The 20741-nt window shown below is 48.2% G+C and overlaps 1 protein-coding gene across 4 annotated transcripts in view; it reads left to right on the forward strand.

The window, feature by feature from the left end:
• REPS1 (RALBP1 associated Eps domain containing 1) overlaps positions 1 to 20741 on the forward strand; it is a 161950-nt gene that overhangs the window by 122629 nt on the left and 18580 nt on the right. For all 4 annotated transcript variants that reach the window (XM_075339820.1, XM_075339821.1, XM_075339823.1 and 1 more), the window contains 3 exons: positions 6384 to 6456; positions 18187 to 18305; positions 19999 to 20063. In XM_075339820.1, coding sequence (XP_075195935.1) covers positions 6384 to 6456; positions 18187 to 18305; positions 19999 to 20063 — 257 coding nt within the window. The remainder of the gene's footprint in view (positions 1 to 6383; positions 6457 to 18186; positions 18306 to 19998; positions 20064 to 20741) is intronic.

Here is a 20741-nt window from a genome sequence, read left to right on the forward strand (position 1 = left end):
GCGCGGCCTGCGCTTTTACGGCGGCCGCGCTGATAACTAGAGTCCCCGGCTTTTGCGGCCTGCTTCCGTTCGTTCCCGCCCCCAGACCTGCCAGTCAGGAGAGGGGCGGGACGCTGGCCACTTCCAGGAATCGGTCGCGCCGGCCGCTGGCAGCGGCGCGGCTGGCACTTGTGGTGCGCCGGGGACTTCAGCGCGGCCCGCGCTTTTACGGCGGCCGCGCTGATAACTCGAGTCCCCGGCTTCTGGGCCTAGTCTCCCTTCGTTACCGCCCACAGCCCTGACAGTCAGGGTAGGGGCGTGACGCTGCATAGAGCAGCGCTGAGAGCTGGAGTATGTTTTGCATACTCCACCCCTCTCACTGTGTGCACTGTGAATCCGGATTCCCGCACTTTCTCAGGCACGCCCACGGCTTCCTTCTCTACAAGGACGCTGGCAGCCATTAGTGTCAGTTTCTGTACGATACAGAGACAAGTGTGGAAGACCCTGGCATTCTGATAGTCACACAATCGCTGTAACAGGCGTTAAGCAGCACCTGTGGTGCTAACCCCACTAGTGCAGAAGTGCACTTATAGATATGCTTGTACTATATACATTGCACTGTTTGGTCGCACGTTGTATATACCCTCCTGGATTATGCGGAGGAGTTATCAGCATATTCTCTGTGTAAAACAAAGGTGCAGAACCACATGTTTTTCTATACAGCTGGTACAGCATGTACGGCTATACGGCCGGCACATAGACTCCCATTATATGCACTAATGGCCAGGGGATGAGGACGGTGTCTGCAGTATTTACTGACAGTTTTTCTGAGACTATGGCTATGATACTAGAAGCCTAGCAGTCCGGACATGTCTCTCACAATATGGGCACTGTTGAATCATTGATCCATGGCCCCCCTCAGTGTGAATAACTAACAGCTCCGGGAATGTCACACGCATCCCAGAGTCACGGCTCTGCACGGACGTCAGTCCCAGACAGCCTAAGTGGGCTCGCTATGAGCGGCCTCGGTTTCATCAGGGTCCTAACAGAAGGACTCGCTGTGTAATGAGGCGGAAGTAGCGGCTCAGGATTCTGATCCTGAGACCGCTCTCAATCTGGATACACCTGATTGTGACGCCATAGTAAATAATCTTATAGCGTCCATCTATAGAATGTGGGTTATTTCTCACAGCTCCTCCAGTGGAGGAGTCAGCTTCACGTATTTTTCTGGACCACTCTGCCTTCAGAGAGGCAGTCCAGGAACACCACGCTTATCCAGATATGCGCTTCTCCAAACGGCTTAGGATACACGTTATCCCTGTCCCCTGACTTGGTCAAGGACTGGACCCAATGTCCCGAGCGGCATCCTCCAATCTCCAGGCTTGTAGCTAGATCCATAGTTGCAGTGGGAGATGGAACTGCAAACTCAAAGATGCCACTGACAGACAGATGGATCTCTGGTCGAAAGCCATCTATGAAGCTGTCGGCGTTGGCTCCGGCATTCTCTCCCTTGGGGCACTCCAAGCTATTTCAGCTTGTCTTACACAGATTGACACGGTTACACGTACATCTGTGCCGCAGGTGGCATCCTTAACCTCTCAAATGTCTGCATTTGTTTTTACGCGATTCAGGTTGTCCTGGACTCTGCGAACCGTGCGGCGGTAGCCTCCGCTACTCCGTGTTTTTAAGCAGAGCCTGGTCTACTCGTTAACTGAATGGAAGGCAGATCTGCTTCCAAAAAAAAAAAAAAAAAAAAAAAAAAAGGTTGCCTAACCAGTTGCCTTTTTCTGCTGACCGACTGTTTGGTGAGCGTTGGATGTAACCATTAAACAGTCCAGGGGTAAGGATTCATCCTTTCCTCAGCCCGGACACAACAAACCCCAACAGAGCAAGAGGCAGTCGGGGTTTTCGGCCTTTTCGAGGCTCGGGCAGGTCCCATTTTTCCTCGTCCAATGTGGACTCAAAAGGATCAGAGGAGCTAAGATTCTTAGCGGGCTCAGTCTCGCCCAAAAAAGCGACAGTCTGAAAACCCGCTTCCAAGGCGGCTTCCTCATGACTTGCGGCCTCGGTCGGTAGCAGGCTCTCCCGCCTTGGCGATATTTAGCTGCCATAGGTCAATGACCATTGAGTGTGAGACATTCTGTCTCACGGGTACAGGATAGAGCTCACTTCTCGTCCCCCAACTCGATTCTTCAGAATTTCTCCACCTCCCGGCCGGGCCGCTGCTCTTCTGCAAACAGGGTGCACTCTATAGGCAGAAAGAGTGATGACCCCCGTTCCTCTTCAGGAACAAGGTCACGGTTTACCCCAAATTCTTTGCGGTACCTATAACAACGGGCCGTTCCGTCCCGTTCTGGATCTAAAAATGCTCAGCAAGCTCGTGGACACCAGGCGGTTCCGGATGGAATCCCTCCGCCATGTCATCGCCTCAAGGTCCCAAGGATATTTCCTAGCATCGTTAGGCATCAAGGATGCTTATCCACACGTGCCGATTGATCCAGAGCACTAGCGTTTCTACGCTTCGTTATAGGAGACGAACACCTTCTGTTCGTAGCTCTACCTTCCGGCTAGCGACAGTCCAACTGGTCTTCGCCAAGGTCAGGGCAGCAGTAGTCACAGTCCTGCACTCTCAGGGTCACTCTGTGGTCCCGTATTTAGACGATCTACTTGTCAAGGCACTCTCTTAGGAAACATGCCAACACTGCCCGAACGTTGCGCTGGAGACTCTCTAGAGTTTTGGGTGGATCATCAACTTTTTAAAGTCAGATCCGACCCCGACCCTATCGATAACATATCTAGGCATAGAGTTTCTTACTCTCTCAGCGATAGTGAAGCTGCCGCTAGACAAACAGCATTCACTACGGGCTGCAAGCTCTTCTTTAAGAACCAGTCGCACACATTGAGACGCCTCATGCACTTCCTACGTAAGATGGTAGCAATGGAGGCAGTTCCTTTCGCGCAGTTTTACTGCGTCCACTACAATGGGACATTCTCCGCCAATGGGACGAGGAGTCGACGTCCCTCAACAGAGTCGTCGTTCTTTCTCAGGCGGCCAAGGAATCTCTACGGTGGTGGCTTCTTCTCACCTCTTGGTCAAAAAGAAGGTCCTTCCTATCCCCGTCCTGGGCGATAGTTACGACAGACGCGAGTCTATCAGGGTGGGGAGCAGTTTTTCTCCACTACAGCGCTCAGGGTACGTGGACTCAGCAAGAGTCCACTCTTCAGATCAATGTTCTTGAACACAGAGCAGTGTATCTTGCCCTACAAACCTTCCAACAGCGGCTGGAAAGCAAGCATATCCGACTTCAGTCGGACAGCTCCACAGCGGTGGCATACATCAACCACCAAGGAAGAACGCGCAACCGGCAAGCCTTCCAGGAAGTCCGGCAGGTTCTGATGTGGGTGGATGACACGGCATCCACCATATCCACAATTCACATCCCAAGTGTGGAAACTAGGAAGCTGACTTCCTAAGTCGCTGAGGTGTGGCCGAAAGAGTATGGTCTCCTCACCCGGACGGGTTTCAGGAGATCTGGCGCCGCTGACAGAGGCCGGACGTCGATCTAATGGCGTCACGGCACAACAACAATGTGCCAGCTTCATGGCACGGTTTCACAATCATCGAGCTCTGGCGGCAAACGCCTTAGTTCAGCATTGGTCGCAGTTCCAGCTCCCTTAGGTGCCACCTCTGGCATTGTTGCCCAGAGTACTGCGCTAGATCAAGACCGACTGCGGCCGCGCCATCCTCGTCGCTACAAATTGGCCGAGGATGTTGTGGTACTCGGTTCTGTGGTGCCTCACGGTAGGCTAACCGGGGGCCCTACCAGACCAATCAGACTGGCTGTCTCAAGGGCCATTCTTCCATTTGAATTCTACGGCCCTCAACCGGATGGTGTGGCATTGAGTCCTGGAACCTAGTGTCGTCAGGATTACCTCTGGACGTGGTTGCCACCATGAGACAGGCTAGCATACCAACGTCCGCCAAGATTGACCACAGGACGTGGAAGATGTTCTTATCTCGGTGCTCGGCGCAGGGTGTTTCTCCCTGGCCGGTTGCATCGTCTATGTTTCCTTCCTTCCTGCAATCTAGGTAGGAAAATGGGTTGTCGCTCAGTTCCCTTTAGGGACAAGTCTCAGCGCTATCTGTATTTTTTCAGAAACGACGACTTCCTCAGGTACGCACGTTCCTACGGGGAGTTTGTCTTCTCAGCACTCCGTACAAAGGGCCGTTAGAGCCCTGAGATCTGAACAAGGTTCTAATTGCTCTCCAGATGCCGCCTTTCGAGCCTTTGAAGGATGTCTCCCTTCCCGTTTTTCACGGGAAGTGGCCTTCTAGTAACGGTCTCGTCTCTTAGGAGAGTTTCCGAGCTAGCAACGCTCTCATACAAACTTCCTTCCTGGTCCTTCACCAGGACAGGGTAGTTCTGCGTCCGGTTCCGGAATTTCTCCCTAAGGTGGTATCCCATTTTCATATCAATCAGGATATCACCTCAACCTTCTTTGTGTCCTCGTCCAGTCCATCAATTTCAGAAAGATTTGCATCTGTTGGTTCTGGTGAGAGCACTCAGGTTCTACTTCCCGCATGGCGCTCCTGCGCCACCCGGATGCACTCTTTGTCCTTGTCGCTGGTCGGCGTAAACAGTCGCAAGCTTCCAGATCCACCCTTGCTCGGGGGATCGAGGAACCAATTCTTGAAACCTACAGTTCTACTGGGCTTCTGGTTCTCTCAAGGCCGAAGGCCCATTCTACCAGAGCCGTGGGTGCATCCTGGGCATTACGGCACCAGGCTACGGCTCAGCAGGTGTGTCAGGCACCCACCTGGTCGAGTCTACTTACTTTTACCAAGCATTATCAGATGCATACCTACGCTTCGGCAGACGCCAGCCTAGGTAGATAAGTCATTCAGGCGGCGGTTGGCCACCTGTAGGAGAGGGCCGTTTGACGGCCCTATCATGAGGTATTCTTTTACCCACCCAGGGATTGCTTTTGGACATCCCAATTGTCTGGGTCTCCCAATGGAGCGACAAAGAAGAAGGGAATTTTGTTTACTTACCGTAAATTCCTTTTCTTCTAGCTCCAATTGGGAGACCCAGCACCCGCCCTGTTTTCTCGGGGTTTTTCTGTTTTTTCGGGTACACATGTTGTTCATGTGGTATGGTTCAGTTCTCCGATGTTTCCTCGGATTGAATTGGTCTTTAAACCAGTTATTGGCTTTCCTCCTTCTTGCTTTGGCACTAAAACTGGTGAGCCAGTGATCCCACTGGGGGTGTATAGCCAGAAGGGGAGGGGCCTTACACTTTTAAGTGTAATACTTTGTGTGGCCTCCAGAGGCAATAGCTATACACCCAATTGTCTGGGTCTCCCAATTGGAGCTAGAAGAAAAGGAATTTACGGTAAGTAAACAAAATTCCCTTCTTCTCCCTTTTTATTTGGGTGAAAAACTGTTGAAAGAATTGCATAATTGAAAAATTCACTATTATTCAAACCCACAAGGAAAATATAAGCGGCATGTGCACCAGATTTCAGAAATCTCACTCACTTTGCTGATACTTTAAAGGGCAGCATTTTTAATGTTGAAAAATGTGTGACAAGTGCAACATGAACAATCCCTTAGGTCTAAGAGTAGAAAAATCAGAACCAGTTAAAGGAAATCTTTCACCAGGTTTTTGCCACCTAATCTGAGACCAGCATAACGTAGGGGCAGAGACCCTGATTCCAGCGATGCATCACTTTGCTTAGTGCAGTTTTGATAATCTACTGCTGATCAATGATTTTATCATTACAGGACTACTTGGCTTGCTGCCAGGTAGTCCAGCATATTCATGAGCTCTGTATAACTGCTAGAGCTGCAGCAGTGAAAAGTGATTTTATCATGACCACAAACCGCTCAGTAAGTGAAACATTGCTGGAATCGGGGTCTCTGTCTCTACATTATGCTGCTCTCAGATGGGGGACAAAAACCTGGTGACAGATTCCCTTTAAAGAAGAAAGTTCCCCAAAGGGGTATTTTGCTTCTTCCATGTAGTTGCAGCCCTGGTCTATTGGTCGTGCCTTAGAGAAGCAGAAAATACAGAACATTTACCCGCTACTTTCTTTTGGGAAGCCGTTCCCAGAATCTGTTGGTGTCTCCCCTCAGCAGCAAGCACTGCATAATTATTGCTTTTGGTCCATATAAAGTTGTGAGATGGAGTGTAAACATTGTTTTGCCTATTTTGCAATGATCCATAGTTGCAGCCTGTATGCTATCTCAGTCTCTGCTGGTTATTACTAAAAGCTATCAGTAGTCAGACACATTACTAACAGTGCAGTGCGGTAGTGATACTGTCAGGGTATGTTATTTATTAACCTATTTCCAGCAGGCATGGGGGAAGTGATATAACCCCCTTTGTGTTCTGGTTTTTCAGCGGATGGTTACAGCAGTTCAGACAGTTATAACTCTGACCCTGAAGAGATTGGAAATGTGGACACAAGGCAGCGGTGAGTACTAGCTCGTTCTGTCCCGCGTTTGGACTCCTGTGTAATTCTATTTCTAGTTTGCTTAAAGAATGGCCTTGTTTTCTTCAAATTGAGTATAGTATAGAGGCTGAACATTGTTCCTTCCCAGACAATTTATTTTGCTGTTTAAATCCCTTCCCGTCATTAGATTTACTGACATGTTGTATTTTACAGTAAGTTCCCACATAGGTGCGTACCAGTACGTCCTGGTGATCATGCAGGCTGAAAAGCTGTGCTCTGTGATCACAAAGTGACTGATAGCCAAGCTCCTGCTATAATAGCCAGGCCTGGTATCTGCACTGTGGCTGGCTGTTTAACGATGTAAATGCTGTGATCAATAGCAATTACAGCATTTATAAGGTTGGCCCTCTCAACTCATTGGCACCCCTTCGACACAATCATGGGGAATCTGATGGTTATCACAATGACTTCTGTGTCTACCAGCCGGTTTTCTGTTTTCTTTTGTTTTCTCTTACTGGCTCACAAAAAGTGGACTGAAACGTGATAGTCGAATGGAAAGGAAAATGGCATCACTGAAACCATTGACCACAGTTTTGTTTACCTCTGTAAAGATGGCTACCATAAGAATAAAGGTCATACAGAGTCCACGACATGCGTAACGACAGTTACCTCTTTTATGGTAGCGCCCAGGGCATAGAAGACTGTTGTCGGACTGCGACCCTATACTTAATACCGGAGAACTCCCTGCTGTCATCTGGATGCGCCCCCTGGACTGTCCAGATCACAGTAGAGGGAGGAGATCAGCGCCATTTTTGTTGGGCACACAGTGTATGCCGTGTGCTCCACTTTCCTCCTGTCACCTGCCGGGATGTGAGTACGGGCCGCCGCCCCTCCCCCCACCCCCTCTAGCGTCTCCAATGACACCCCCTCCCCCCACTCTACCCTGCCCGCTCCCCCTAACCCGCGGGCATACATACATGCAGCAGTGTGTGTGTGTGTGTGTGTGTGTGTGCAGCAAGCGAATGTGCATGTGGCAGAGCATTAGAGCATTGCTTGCTTGCGGGCGGGCATGAAGCGCAGACTGTACGTCATTACACGTCTCATACTGGTAACCCCCCGCCCCCTTTCCTTTCCAATGAGATCTGAAGCACTTTGGGATAATGAAGAAACAATTTGGTCATAATCAGACCCATTAAAAAAAAAATGTATAAAGGCAATAAAAACATCATATTTCCCCAAAATATCAATAAAAACATTGACTCGGACTGCAAAAAAACCCATTTCACTTCATATCCCGAAAATTGAAACGGTTCTGGCTTTTGGAAATCCTGATACAAGCAAAAAAAGTAGAGATATAATTAATTTATTTTTAAACAAATTACTGAATTCGTTTTCACTATTTAAAATAAAAATGATGCATCCGTGTAGTTGTACTGACCTGGAGAAGCCTATTGAACAAATAATAAGTAAATTAAAAAAAAAATTGCCCTTTTTTTTTTTTTCATTTCGCATATTTGGATTTATTTTTTTTTTATTTCTTTAGTGCGTCATATGATAAAATGGATGATATTGGAAATACAATTTGTCCTGCAAAAAATCAAGTCTCCACGTCTGTCAACAGAAAAATAAAAAAAGTTATGGCTCTTGGAAGAAGTGGAGGAAAAAAAAAAATTGTACGGGCTGGGAAGGAGTTAAAGGGGTGTTCTCACTGTATTAAATTGTTTTAAAGAGAACCTGTCAGTACAATTTTGTAATATACAGTAAATACACGGCTCTAATGGGGCTGTAATACTGATTAATACTTTTGTGGAAGAAATTCTGTTGTTCTTCTGCAATCGGCATTTGACGTTTCCAATTAATTAGGTCTTCCCCGATCGATCTGTGATTTCCCAGCCCTTCTGTCTGCCTCCAGTCTCTGAATGACAGGCCACTGCTGAGATTTAGAACAGGAGACAGATCAGTCACAGACTGGAGGCAGTGTGAAGCTGGAGACGAGTGGGTTAGAATCTGCTCGACCAAACGATCCAATGATGAACAGGAGACACCACCTTCATCAGGACAAGCCATTGATTGGGATTTATCCTGATGAAGTGGTGTCACTTCAAAACGCGTTTACAAACTGCAGTTCTTCATTCTTGTCTTTTTGTTCATTATTGGACAATTTGGCAGTGCAGATTTTAACCCACTGTCCTCCAGCTTCACACTGAGCTCATGTCGTGGATTTGCAGGAGCCTTCCTTAAAGTGATTTACAGGAGCGGTGCATTTTTACAACCACACCACAGCTGCCTTTTTTTGTCTCCCTGGTTTTCTCAGTTAGGACGCTATTTGCGCTGATTGTTTTTCGAGTTTCCTCTTTTATATTAAATGTTGGAGGCATGCAGAGGGGCTGGAGAATCAGACAGGGAAGTGAAATCCCATCCACTGTGCACTGGAATCTAATAGTGATGAGCAAGTACTACCATGGTCAGGTGCTCTGTACTCGTAATGAGCATTTGGACACCCCTACAGGCGCGACTCATACCCAAGTATAATGAAGGTGAATGGGAAACGCAAGCATTTTAATAGAAGAAATAAAAAAAACATGCATTGGTGCTTTAAATATAGTGTTGTATAAAATGTGTGAGCAGCTGAGAATCTGGGAGCCACAAGCAGCAACATTACCACAAAGCGTAGGGCTCATTTAGGCTTTTTTTTTTTTTCTCCAAGTGAATTAATGGAGAAGACACAGAGGGATGTAATGCTGTATGGCTCTTCTTTGTCACAGCAGGATGATTTTGCCTCTGACAGGAACACAATCAGTCAGTGTTTTGCACAGTGTGCTGTATACCAGTTATTCTTTTACATTGCATACTTTCAATTCCATCTATGAGCTCTTTGTTGTGCCCTTTAGTCACCTTAGTCACAGCACTCTAAGAACTTATTGCTGACAAATTTCATCTTTAGATCTCAGTTAATCTTTTGGATGAGACGAACAAGTCAACCTTTGGATGACGTGGGACTAGCAGAGATGGAGGATACAATTTAAAAAGCCTAACTGTGTTTGTGGCACTGTCAACTGTGGTGGTAGTGGCACACTGTGTAAGGGCAAATCCAGAGGTGGGCACCAGGTTAGGTTAGCGGTCAGGAATCACGTGATATTTCCAAGACCTCTATCAGCCAAACAATTTTTCAGGGGTGGATGTGCTTCTTCCCCAGTCAGCTCGTGAGCACGTGATGCCACAACTGCTATTGGTGGAGGATGTTCAACAGCGCCTTATAAAGCTTTGGTCATTGGGCTAGCGAGTCCCACATGCTGGCATCTTGGGTGTGGGAGTGCTTTTCAATGCGGTCGGCCAATGGAATCTTGTAGTGTTCAGTCCTTTTGTAGGAGTACTATAACTCTCTGTTAGCACATACAGTGAGATTACCATGCTCGATTGGGAAAAGGACGCTCGCCAGCAATATGAGCAAGACACAGGCATTCCTCCTACTTCTCATCTCGCTGGTCTTTGTGTGAACAAGAACGCATCCTCAAGTAGTACCTGGTCAGTCACTTTATCATCCTCAATCAAAACTGTTTGTGCTACTCGGACAACTCCACTTTCTCAGGCACAGCGTCAGTCTCCATCCCTGGGTTGTCAGCGTATGCTTTTTCCTCACAACAGTCATCCACTTGTGTGCCAAGTCAACTCTCGCCTGGTCAAATTGGTGGTGCAGTCGCATGTTATAGAAAACTGCTGGAGCGTGTTCAGCACCACTTGTAAATACCATTATTTGTTGCAGAAAGAGGTGTCCATCTAAGTGGTGAAAAAATCAGACATTTGAGAGTGGGGGTGAACTTGTCTTCATTTTTTTGCGACCCATGATCTTTCCAGTTTGTGGAGCTGTGGAAGGGCTTATTTTTTGCAGAGCAAGACTGATTTTATTGATACTATGTTATGATAGATGTGACATTTTGATCACTTTTTACAGCCTTTTTTTTCTGTTTTATGATGTTTACAGATCAGGTTAACTATTTTTATAGCTAGGACTTTTCTGAATATGGCAATAGCACGTGCATATTTTTTATTTCTTTGTCGCTCCATGGGAGACCCAGACAATTGTTTTTTGACAATTGGGTGTATAGGCTATGCCTCCGGAGGCCGCACAAAGTATTACACTAAAAGTGTAAAGCCCCTCCCCTTCTGCCTATACACCCCCCGTGCTCCCACGGGCTCCTCAGTTTTTTGCTTTGTGCGAAGGAGGCAGACATGCACGCATAGCTCCACAGCTTAGTCAGCAGCAGCTGCTGACTATGTCGGATGGAAGAAAAGAGGGCCCTTACAGGGCCCCCAGCATGCTCCCTTCTCACCCCACTCTTGTCGGCGGTGTTGTTAAGGTTGAGGTATCCATTGCGGGTACGGAGGCTGGAGCCCACATGCTGTTTTCCTTCCCCATCCCCCTTAGGGCTCTGGGTGAAGTGGGATCCTATCGGTCTCCAGGCACTGAGGCCGTGCTCCATCCACAGCTCCTGAGGACCCTGCTGGATAGGAGCCGAGTATCGTTCAGGGACATGGCCCTGCTACTTGGAGGTACTCTGTGTCCCCGTGGGGACCGCGCACAGCAACACTTCAGCATTGCTGGGTGTGCTAGTGCACCGGGGACTGCGGCGCTGACCGCGTTTGTGCTATTACACACTGCAGCGTCGCTGAGTGTGTGAGTGTAGGGGGACTGCCGCGCTGCCCGCCGCTGCCATTACTATTACTGCGGCGCGGCTGGGACTGTTAGTGCGCCGGGGACTTCAGCGCCGACCGCGCTTTTACGGCGGCCGCGCTCATAACTCGAGTCCCCGGCTTTTTGCGGCCTAGTCTCGTTCTTCCCGCCCCCAGCCCTGCCAGTCAGGGGAAGGGCGGGACGCTGTACAGCACAGCAGCACTGAGGGCTGGAGCATGCTTTGCATACTCCACCCCCCTCACTGTGCACAGTGGGGCACCAGTTCCCGCACTTTCTGGGTCACGCCCACGGCTCCCTCCTCTCCTTAGGACGCCGGCAGCCATTCCTCAGCTCCTCTGACGCTGCAGAGGACAGACAAGCGCTGGGGGACTCAGACAGGGATTCTGCTGGCCACACAACCGCTTTAAGCGGGCGGTAAGCAGCACCTCAGGTGCTGGCTCCACTTGTGCAGTAGTGTAAAGATATTTATAGGCTATACCTTACACTGTATGGTGCACGGTTGTTTCTGGCTATATACCCTATTGTGTTGCTCAGGTGCCAAAACACAGGCTTACTATGCTGCCTGCGCCGCATGTACGGCCTCACTACCGGCAGGCTCCACTGACCCTCATTGTGTGCACTGCTCGGCCCCCGTGGCACTTACTCAGCCGGAGCCTCTGCTAAGGGAGGCCCAGGGGGAACCACCTGCTAACACTGTCCAGGTGACAGGGACGGAGGTTACAGTTTTTACTGAAAGGCTTTCTGAGACTATGGCTAAGATACTAGAAGCTTTGCAGTCCAGACCGGTATCTCAAACCAGGGACACTGTGGATTCATTGCCACCTAGTTCCCCTCAGTCGGAACAACCATGTCCTCCCGGGGTGTCTCATAGATCCCAGGGTGAGGTCTCTGACACGGACCGCAGCCCCAGACCGCTTAAGCGAGCTCGCTTGGAAATTCCTTCGACATCATCACATTGGTCAGGGTCTCAGCGGGAGGACTCTCTGTATGGTGAAGCGGAGGTAGCTGATCAGGATGCTAATTCTGAGGCTGCGCTCAACCTTGATACTCCTGATGGGGATGCCATAGTGAATGATCTTATCGCGTCCATAAATCAAATGTTGGATATTTCTCCCTCTGCTCCTCCAGTAGAGGAGTCAGCTTCTCAGCAGGAGAAATTCCGTTTTAGATTCCCCAAACGTACGAGTATGTTTCTGGACCACTCTGACTTCAGAGAGGCAGTCCAGAAACACCGGGCTTGCCCAGATAAGCGTTTTTCTAAGCGCCTTAAGGATACACGTTATCCCTTCCCCCCCTGACGTGGTCAAGGGCTGGACTCAGTGTCCCAAGGTGGATCCTCCAATCTCCAGACTGGCGGCTAGATCCATAGTTGCAGTGGAAGATGGGGTTTCGCTCAAGGATGCCACTGACAGACAGATGGAGCTCTGGTTGAAATCCATCTATGAAGCTATCGGCGCGTCTTTTGCTCCAGCATTCGCAGCCGTATGGGCGCTCCAAGCTATTGCAGCGGGTCAAGCGCAAATTGACGCACTTACACGCACGTCTGCGCCGCAAGTGGCGTCTATAACCTCTCAAACGTCGGCATTTGCGTCCTACGCTATTAATGCTGTCCTGGACTCTGCGAGCCGTACGGCGGCTGCAGCCGACAATTCGGTGGCAATACGCAGGGCCTTGTGGCTTGGAAGGCAGATTCAGCTTCTAAAAAGTGCTTAACCGGTTTGCCATTTTCTGGCGACCGTTTGTTTGGTGAGAGGCTGGATGAAATCATCAAACAATCCAAGGGAAAGGAAACATCCTTACCCCAGGCCAAACCAAGATTACTCCAACAGAGAAAGGGACAGTCGAGGTTTCGGTCCTTTCGGAGCGCGGGCAGGTCCCAATTCTCCTCGTCCAAAGGTCCTCAGAAGGATCAGAGGAACTCCGATCCATGGCGGTCTAAGGCACGCCCTAAAAAGACCGCCGGAGGTGCCGCCACCAAGGCGGCTTCCTCATGACTTACGGCCCCCTCACACCACATCCTCGGTCGGTGGCAGGCTCTCCCGCTTTTCCGACATTTGGCTGCCACAGGTAAAAGACCGTTGGGTGAGAGACATTCTGTCTCACGGTTACAGGATCGAGTTCAACTCTCGTCCTCCGACTCGATTTTTCAGAACATCCCCGCCTCCCGAGCGAGCCGATGCTCTTCTTCAGGCGGTGTGCACTCTGAAGGCAGAAGGAGTGGTGATCCCTGTTCCTCTTCAGCAACAGGGTCACGGTTTTTACTCCAACCTGTTTGTGGTCCCAAAGAAGGACGGATCCTTCCGTCCTGTCCTGGACCTAAAACTGCTCAACAAACATGTAAAAGCCAGGCGGTTCAGGATGGAATCCCTCCGCCCCGTCATCGCCTCAATGTCCCAAGGAGATTTCCTTGCATCGATCGATATCAAAGATGCTTATCTCCACGTACCGATTGCTCCAGAGCATCAGCGCTTCCTGCGCTTTGCCATAGGAGACTAACACCTGCAGTTCATGGCACTGCCGTTCGGCCTGGCGACAGCCCCACGGGTTTTCACCAAGGTCATGGCTGCAGTAGTTGCGGTCCTCCACTCTCAGGGTCACTCGGTGATCCCTTACTTAGACGATCTGCTGGTCAAGGCTCCCTCTCCAGAGGCATGCCAGCACAGCCTCACCGCTACTCTGGAGACTCTCCAGAGTTTCGGGTGGATCATCAATTTGCCAAAGTCAAATCTGACACCGGCCCAATCGCTGACATATCTTGGCATGGAGTTTCATACCCTCTCAGCGATAGTGAAGCTTCCGCTGAACAAGCAGCGTTCACTACAGACGGGGGTGCAATCTCTTCTTCAAGGTCAGTCACACCCCTTGAGGCGCCTCATGCACTTCCTGGGGAAGATGGTGGCAGCAATAGAGGCAGTCCCTTTCGCGCAGTTTCACCTGCGTCCTCTTCAATGGGACATCCTACGCAAATGGGACAGGGAGCCGACGTCCCTCGACAGGAACGTCTCCCTCTCTCAGGCAACCAAAGCTTCCCTTCGGTGGTGGTTTCACCCCACTTCATTATCGAAGGGGAAATCCTTCCTACCCCCATCCTGGGCGGTGGTCACGACGGACGCGAGTCTGTCAGGGTGGGGAGCAGTCTTTCTCCACCACAGGGCTCAGGGTACGTGAACTCGGCAGGAGTCCTCACTTCAGATCAATGTTCTGGAGATCAGGGCAGTGTATCTAGCCCTAAAAGCGTTCCAGCAATGGCTGGAAGGCAAGCAGATCCGAATTCAGTCGGACAACTCCACAGCGGTGGCTTACATCAACCACCAAGGAGGAACACGCAGTCGGGAAGCCTTTCAGGAAGTCCGGCGGATTTTGAGGTGGGTGGAAGCCATGGCCTCCACCATCTCCGCAGTACACATCCCGGGCGTGGAAAACTGGGAAGCAGATTTTCTCAGTCGCCAGGGCATGGACGCAGGGGAATGGTCCCTTCACCCGGACGTGCTTCAGGAGATCTGTTGCCGCTGGGGGATGCCGGACGTCGACCTAATGGCGTCCCGGCACAACAACAAGGTCACGGCATTCATGGCTCGTTCTCACGATCACAGAGCTCTGGCGGCAGACGCCTTAGTTCAGGATTGGTCGCAGTTCAACTCCCTTATGTGTTTCCTCCGCTGGCACTGTTGCCCAGAGTGTTACGCAAGATCAGGGCCGACTGCCGCCGCGCCATCCTCGTCGCTCCAGACTGGCCGAGGAGGTCGTGGTACCCGGATCTGTGGCATCTCACGGTCGGCCAACCGTGGGCACTACCAGACCGACCAGACTTGCTGTCTCAAGGGCCGTTTTTTCCATCTGAATTCTGCGGCCCTCAACCTGACTGTGTGGCCATTGAGTCCTGGATCCTAGCGTCTTCAGGATTATCTCAAGAGGTCATTGCCACTATGAGACAGGCTAGGAAACAAACGTCCGCCAAGATCTACCACAGGACGTGGAAAATATTCCTGTCATGGTGCTCTGATCAGGGTTTTTTATCCCTGGCCATTTGCCTTGCCCACCTTTCTGTCCTTTCTTCAGTCCGGATTGGAAAAGGGTTTGTCGCTTGGCTCCCTTAAGGGACAAGTCTCTGCGCTCTCTGTGTTTTTTCAGAAGCGCTTGGCCAGACTTTCACAGGTACGCACGTTCCTGCAGGGGGTTTGTCACATCGTCCCTCCTTACAAGCGGCCGTTAGAACCCTAGGATCTGAACAGGGTGCTGATGGTTCTTCAGAAACCACCGTTCGAGCCAATGAGGGATATCTCTCTCTCACGCCTTTTGCAGAAAGTGGTTTTCCTAGTAGCAGTCACTTCACTTCGGAGAGTGTCTGAGCTAGCAGCATTGTCATGCAAAGCCCCTTTCCTGGTGTTTCACCAGGACAAGGTGGTTCTGCGTCCGGTTCCGAAATTTCTACCTAAGGTGGTATCCCCGTTTCATCTCAATCAGGATATCTCCTTACCCTCTTTTTGCCCTCATCCAATTCACCAATGTGAAAAGGATTTGCACTTGTTAGATCTGGTGAGAGCACTCAGACTCTACATTTCCCGGACGGCGCCCCTGCGCCGCTCGGATGCACCCTTTGTCCTTGTCGCTGGCCAGCGTAAAGGGTCACAGGCTTCCAAATCAACCCTGGCTCGGTGGATCAAGGAACCAATTATCGAAGCTTACCGTTCTGCTGGGCTTCCGGTTCCCTCAGGGCTGAGGGCCCATTCTACCAGAGCCGTAGGTGCGTCCTGGGCTTTGAGGCACCAGGCTACGGCTCAGCAGGTGTGTCAGGCGGCTACCTGGTCGAGCCTGCACACTTTCACGAAACACTATCAGGTTGCATACCTATGCTTCGGCGGATGCCAGCCTAGGTAGGCGAGTCCTTCAGGCGGCGGTTGCCCACCTGTAGGAAGGAGCCGTTACGGCTCTATTATGAGGTATTATTTACCCACCCAGGGACTGCTTTTGGACGTCCCAATTGTCTGGGTCTCCCATGGAGCGACAAAGAAGGGAATTTTGTTTACTTACCGTAAATTCCTATTCTTCTAGCTCCAATTGGGAGACCCAGCACCCGCCCCTGTTTTTTTGTATACACGTGTTGTTCATGTTGAATGGTTTCAGTTCTCCGAAATTCCTTCGGATTGAATTTACTTTAAACCAATTTATAACTTTTCCTCCTTCTTGCTTTTGCACCAAAACTGAGGAGCCCGTGGGAGCACGGGGGGTGTATAGGCAGAAGGGGAGGGGCCTAACACTTTTAGTGTAATACTTTGTGCGGCCTCCGGAGGCATAGCCTATACACCCAATTGTCAAAAAACAATTGTCTGGGTCTCCCAATTGGAGCTAGAAGAAAAGGAATTTACGGTAAGTAAACAAAATTCCCTTCTTTTACTGGCTGATATAGGAGATGATTTGAAGTATTGTTTGTTTAATATTTTTTAAAAAAACATTATTTTTTTATTTTTACTTTTCATTTAATCTATTAGTCCCCTTACTGAACTTGAACTTAAAATCATCTGATTGCCTGTACTATATACAGCAATAAAGGGTGTTATCAGAAATGGAAAATTAATATTCATGTATTTTTTTGCATGTACACAAGTATAGTATTAAGAAGTATATTCACGTGTTCATGTAGAGGACCTATTGGGAAGACCCTTGGCAGAGGAGCAACACAACATAAAAAGGAAATAGATCTGGTCAGATGTGTAGACATTTTTTATATAGAAGCCCAGCAAAACGCACTGCACATGGTAAATAAAAAAAACAAAAGAATAATTGTGAAATTGCATTTCCAAAAACAAGTCTTCAAATGGCTATCTTAACAGAAAAAGAAAAGAGTTATGGCTCTTGGAAGAAAGGGAGGAAAATCAGCAGGTGGTGAAGGGGTTATGTGGAAAAAAAATCAATTTCAAAAAGAACCTTTTTTGCTTGTCTTAATTCTGAGACTTGTCGCATGTTAATGTTTTTGAGTCCAGGGCACAGTGATGGTTTATTGTTTGCGCCCTGAGCTGCCGTTTTTATGGATACCATTTCTGATCACCTCTTATTGCATTTTATTGCAATTCTGTGGTGGTCAAAAAACCCAATTCTGGTTCTTCAGTTTATTGTTCGGATTATATTTTTATATTTGAATCGGACTTCTGCGAGAGTAGCAATACCACAATATTTCTTAATTGTTTTAGTGGTGGTGATTTGAACTTTTAGTGTTTTTGTTTGTAAACTTTTTTTTTTTTTTTTTTTCTGTATTCATTAATCCCATTAGGGGGCTTGAACTTGTGATCACTTTTTGCTAAAGATAGGAATGCTAAATGTTGCTTTCCGAGATTGACAGCGGCATATAACAGGTTAACAGCCGCAGCTCATTTTGTAGTAAGTCTGTTGACATTGGCTTTTAAGTATGAGCGGGGAAAGAACAATGTCCCTGAGGTTGGCTGTGCAGAATCCTGAAGACATGCGCTCCTTTAGAGCCGGACCAGGACACCACATCTTCTGTTCTCCTACCCTCACACTGCCATCACAGGCCTGTAACCTTGGACCTGTTGGTCAGGTTTTCCTTTGACTTCTATCTAACCACTGCCTTGGTTTCCCTGTAACAGTATAGTATCAATAAAACACACATTAAAAAAAAAACCCTGAAATAAGCCACAATGTTCCTAGCAGTAAACAGAAGAGTTGCCTAAGAATCAGATGTTGAAATCATTTTTCTACCTGTGTCCTGTGATATTTAACCAACGCCCTACAAGACACTTGTTTCTATGGCAACTTGGCTCGCTAAAGTCAGTTCCACCTACTATGTAGTTTATCTAGATGACTTCAGTGATGAGGAGTAGGTTGCACGGTGCAGATGCAGCAGCCCACCTCCCCTTCTGTGTCTCGCAGCTAGTCAGCGTTGGTGTGTAGGTAGGCTCGGTCTGTGGCTGCTCGGTTCATTAGGACTCATACATAGAAGCAAGAAATGTACAAACTGAAGAGGTGAATCAGTGGTGAGTTACTGTGACCGAGTGTCTTAGCTCTGTGATTTCTCGTTTGAAGTGTCATTGCTTTTCTTGTAGGTCCCATTCTGGCACTTCTCCAGACAGTACAGCACCACCACCCCCTCCACCAAGACCACACGCGTCCCATTCTCGCTCCTCATCCTTAGATATGAACAGAACGTTTGCCGTTACAACAGGTGAGGACTTCTGCAAGTTGCCAAGTGAATGTAGAAAGTTTCTAGTAAAGTGTGGTGTTCTGAGAAGAACAGATAATGTGAACTAGAACTGAAGTGTTTTGTTAAGATAGTATTGTGCACCTTCCTAAAGATACTGTATGATAATTCATCCTCTGATGACTTGGATGTGGTGGCATTACAGGTCAGCAAGACGAGGACATTTGCAGAGTTTTATGCTTGTGAGACATTTATTGGTTTCTAGACCTACTCCATTTATACATTTGGTTTCCTTTTAAAAGGAACATTTGTAAATATTAAATTAAATGATCACGGCCCTTAATTCCGGCATAATGCATGACCTAAAGATAAGCGGATCGCCTCCACGATGTTTGTATATGTGGTAAGTGATAGTGCCACCACTGTCACTTGTCGTTCTTCACCGTCATACTACATTATGGAGCAGTGAAGCGGCATCGGCAGCAGTCTCACTGGACAGGTTGTAATGACTCCTAAAAAAGGGTGTCCGATGAGAAAATCACCGCTTATATAAATGCTGACCCATTGCACGTCATACATGCATTAGATTAATGCAACAACATTAGATATAGGTATAAGAATAGAACAAAACCGAACACACCCCAGGTGTAGAGTGCAGAAAATGGGAAGCCTTCAATGGTGTAAAGTGGAGGGGTCACCATTTGAGTAAAGTAGGGAGATAATAGCTCTTTTATTAGCGATTGTTTGCAGCATGTGTATTATGCACACATAACTTTACAGGTCACTCTTTATCTACACTCTGCAGCGCACACTCGTGTACAACACTGCTACTTGTTCAGTGAGTGCACACTCAGCTCTCCTAGACACACAGCACTGCTACATGCACACACAGCTCTGCTACATCATGAAATCAAACACACAGTATGCACATTCCCATATTTTTTTTCTTCCAGGCATGGGACTAGTCGCATAACTGGAAGGTCCTTTAGCTTGTCACAATCTGAAGCATCCATACAGGTTCTGGTTGCTTCCCCTCCTGCCCTGCCCCTGTCAGACTGATCAGTATTGGAGCGGAGGAGGGAGAGGAGTTTTCCGTTATCATGAGGACACTTTTGTCAGTGTTCCACTCCACCATAGAAAGACTATAAGGCCCTGTGCGCATTAGAAAGGATTTTTCTCAAGAAATTTCTTGAGTGAAAGATTAGCGCACCTGCGTTTTTGATGCATTTTTCCCGCAGGTTGGTCCCTGCGTTTTTACCATTCTCTACGGCAAAAAGCAAAGGTACCTGCGGAGAAGTGACATGCTCATTCTTTTTCTCAAGAAATTCTGCAGAAAGAATTTTCTTGTGAAAAAAACGCAGTGTGCGCACAGCTATTTTTTCCCCCCATAGGTTATGCTGGGTGATGTCTGCAGAAAGGTTACAATCATTTTCTCAAGAACTTTCTGCAGCAAAAACACGGGTAAAAACGCAGTGTGTGCACAGGGCCGAAGACGTACACCCTTTATAGCATATTTTTTTTTGTATTGCTAAAAAAGGACCTCTTAAAGTTCCAAAAGTGTATTGACTTGTGTTCTTTATGGTGATATACATGTATGGTAATAAGGGACGATGGGAAGAGATGGAAACTGCTCAGTCTCCGATCAAGTGACTACTCATGCCACACTGGGTGTGATGTGACATCAAATAAGTGGTCATATTTTCTTCTTTTATAACAGGACAGCCCCAGACTGCCACAGTAACACATCCACCTGCAGTTCCTCCCCGGCCTTTGCCTACTCAGGTATGTGCCAGTATAGGCTTCTGTTTTTACTGTGTCTTCAGGTCCTCTAGACCCTCAGCTAAAATTAGGACGTTCAAAACAATGCATGCCAAAGGCTGATTATAGCCCAGCACGTTAGTAGTACAGGTATTCGTCTGCCCACCTATTCGTGCTCATTCTGTGTTGGTGAGTAACCATCTTGTGGTTCTGGTCACTAGGTAGTATAAACACCACCTCTATTTGTAGAAAAATAATGCCTTGCAAGGTCCTATCCTTACTGTGACTACTCACGTATTGGAAAACTTTATTTAGGTCATATAATTGTAGAGCAAGTCAATAGGACCATTTACGTCAAGTGCTATTACAGTCATCCAAAAATTTTCCAGGAAGAGACAACTCCTAATTCGTTGTCGGTAATAAAACTTGTCAAAGGTATGATGACAGGGTAGACATTGTCAAATGGGTATCCCATGTGTGATTTGTAAGATGCCATATACAAATCTAACAGCTAATGTAATGAATCTGTGAACTGTGTATTAAATCTAGGTTTACACAGTCCGGTATGCAGATATTGGTACTGGTTATTAGGAAAAATCCTTTAGTGGATAACAAATGAAAAATGTGTGAAAGACTGAATTGTCTCCTCTTAATACGCACTGCTGGCTTTGGGTTAGAAAACGCCTACAAACCGATGGCTCA

The sequence above is a fragment of the Anomaloglossus baeobatrachus genome, chromosome 3 (assembly GCF_048569485.1).
Source record: "Anomaloglossus baeobatrachus isolate aAnoBae1 chromosome 3, aAnoBae1.hap1, whole genome shotgun sequence".
NCBI lineage: Eukaryota > Metazoa > Chordata > Amphibia > Anura > Aromobatidae > Anomaloglossus > Anomaloglossus baeobatrachus.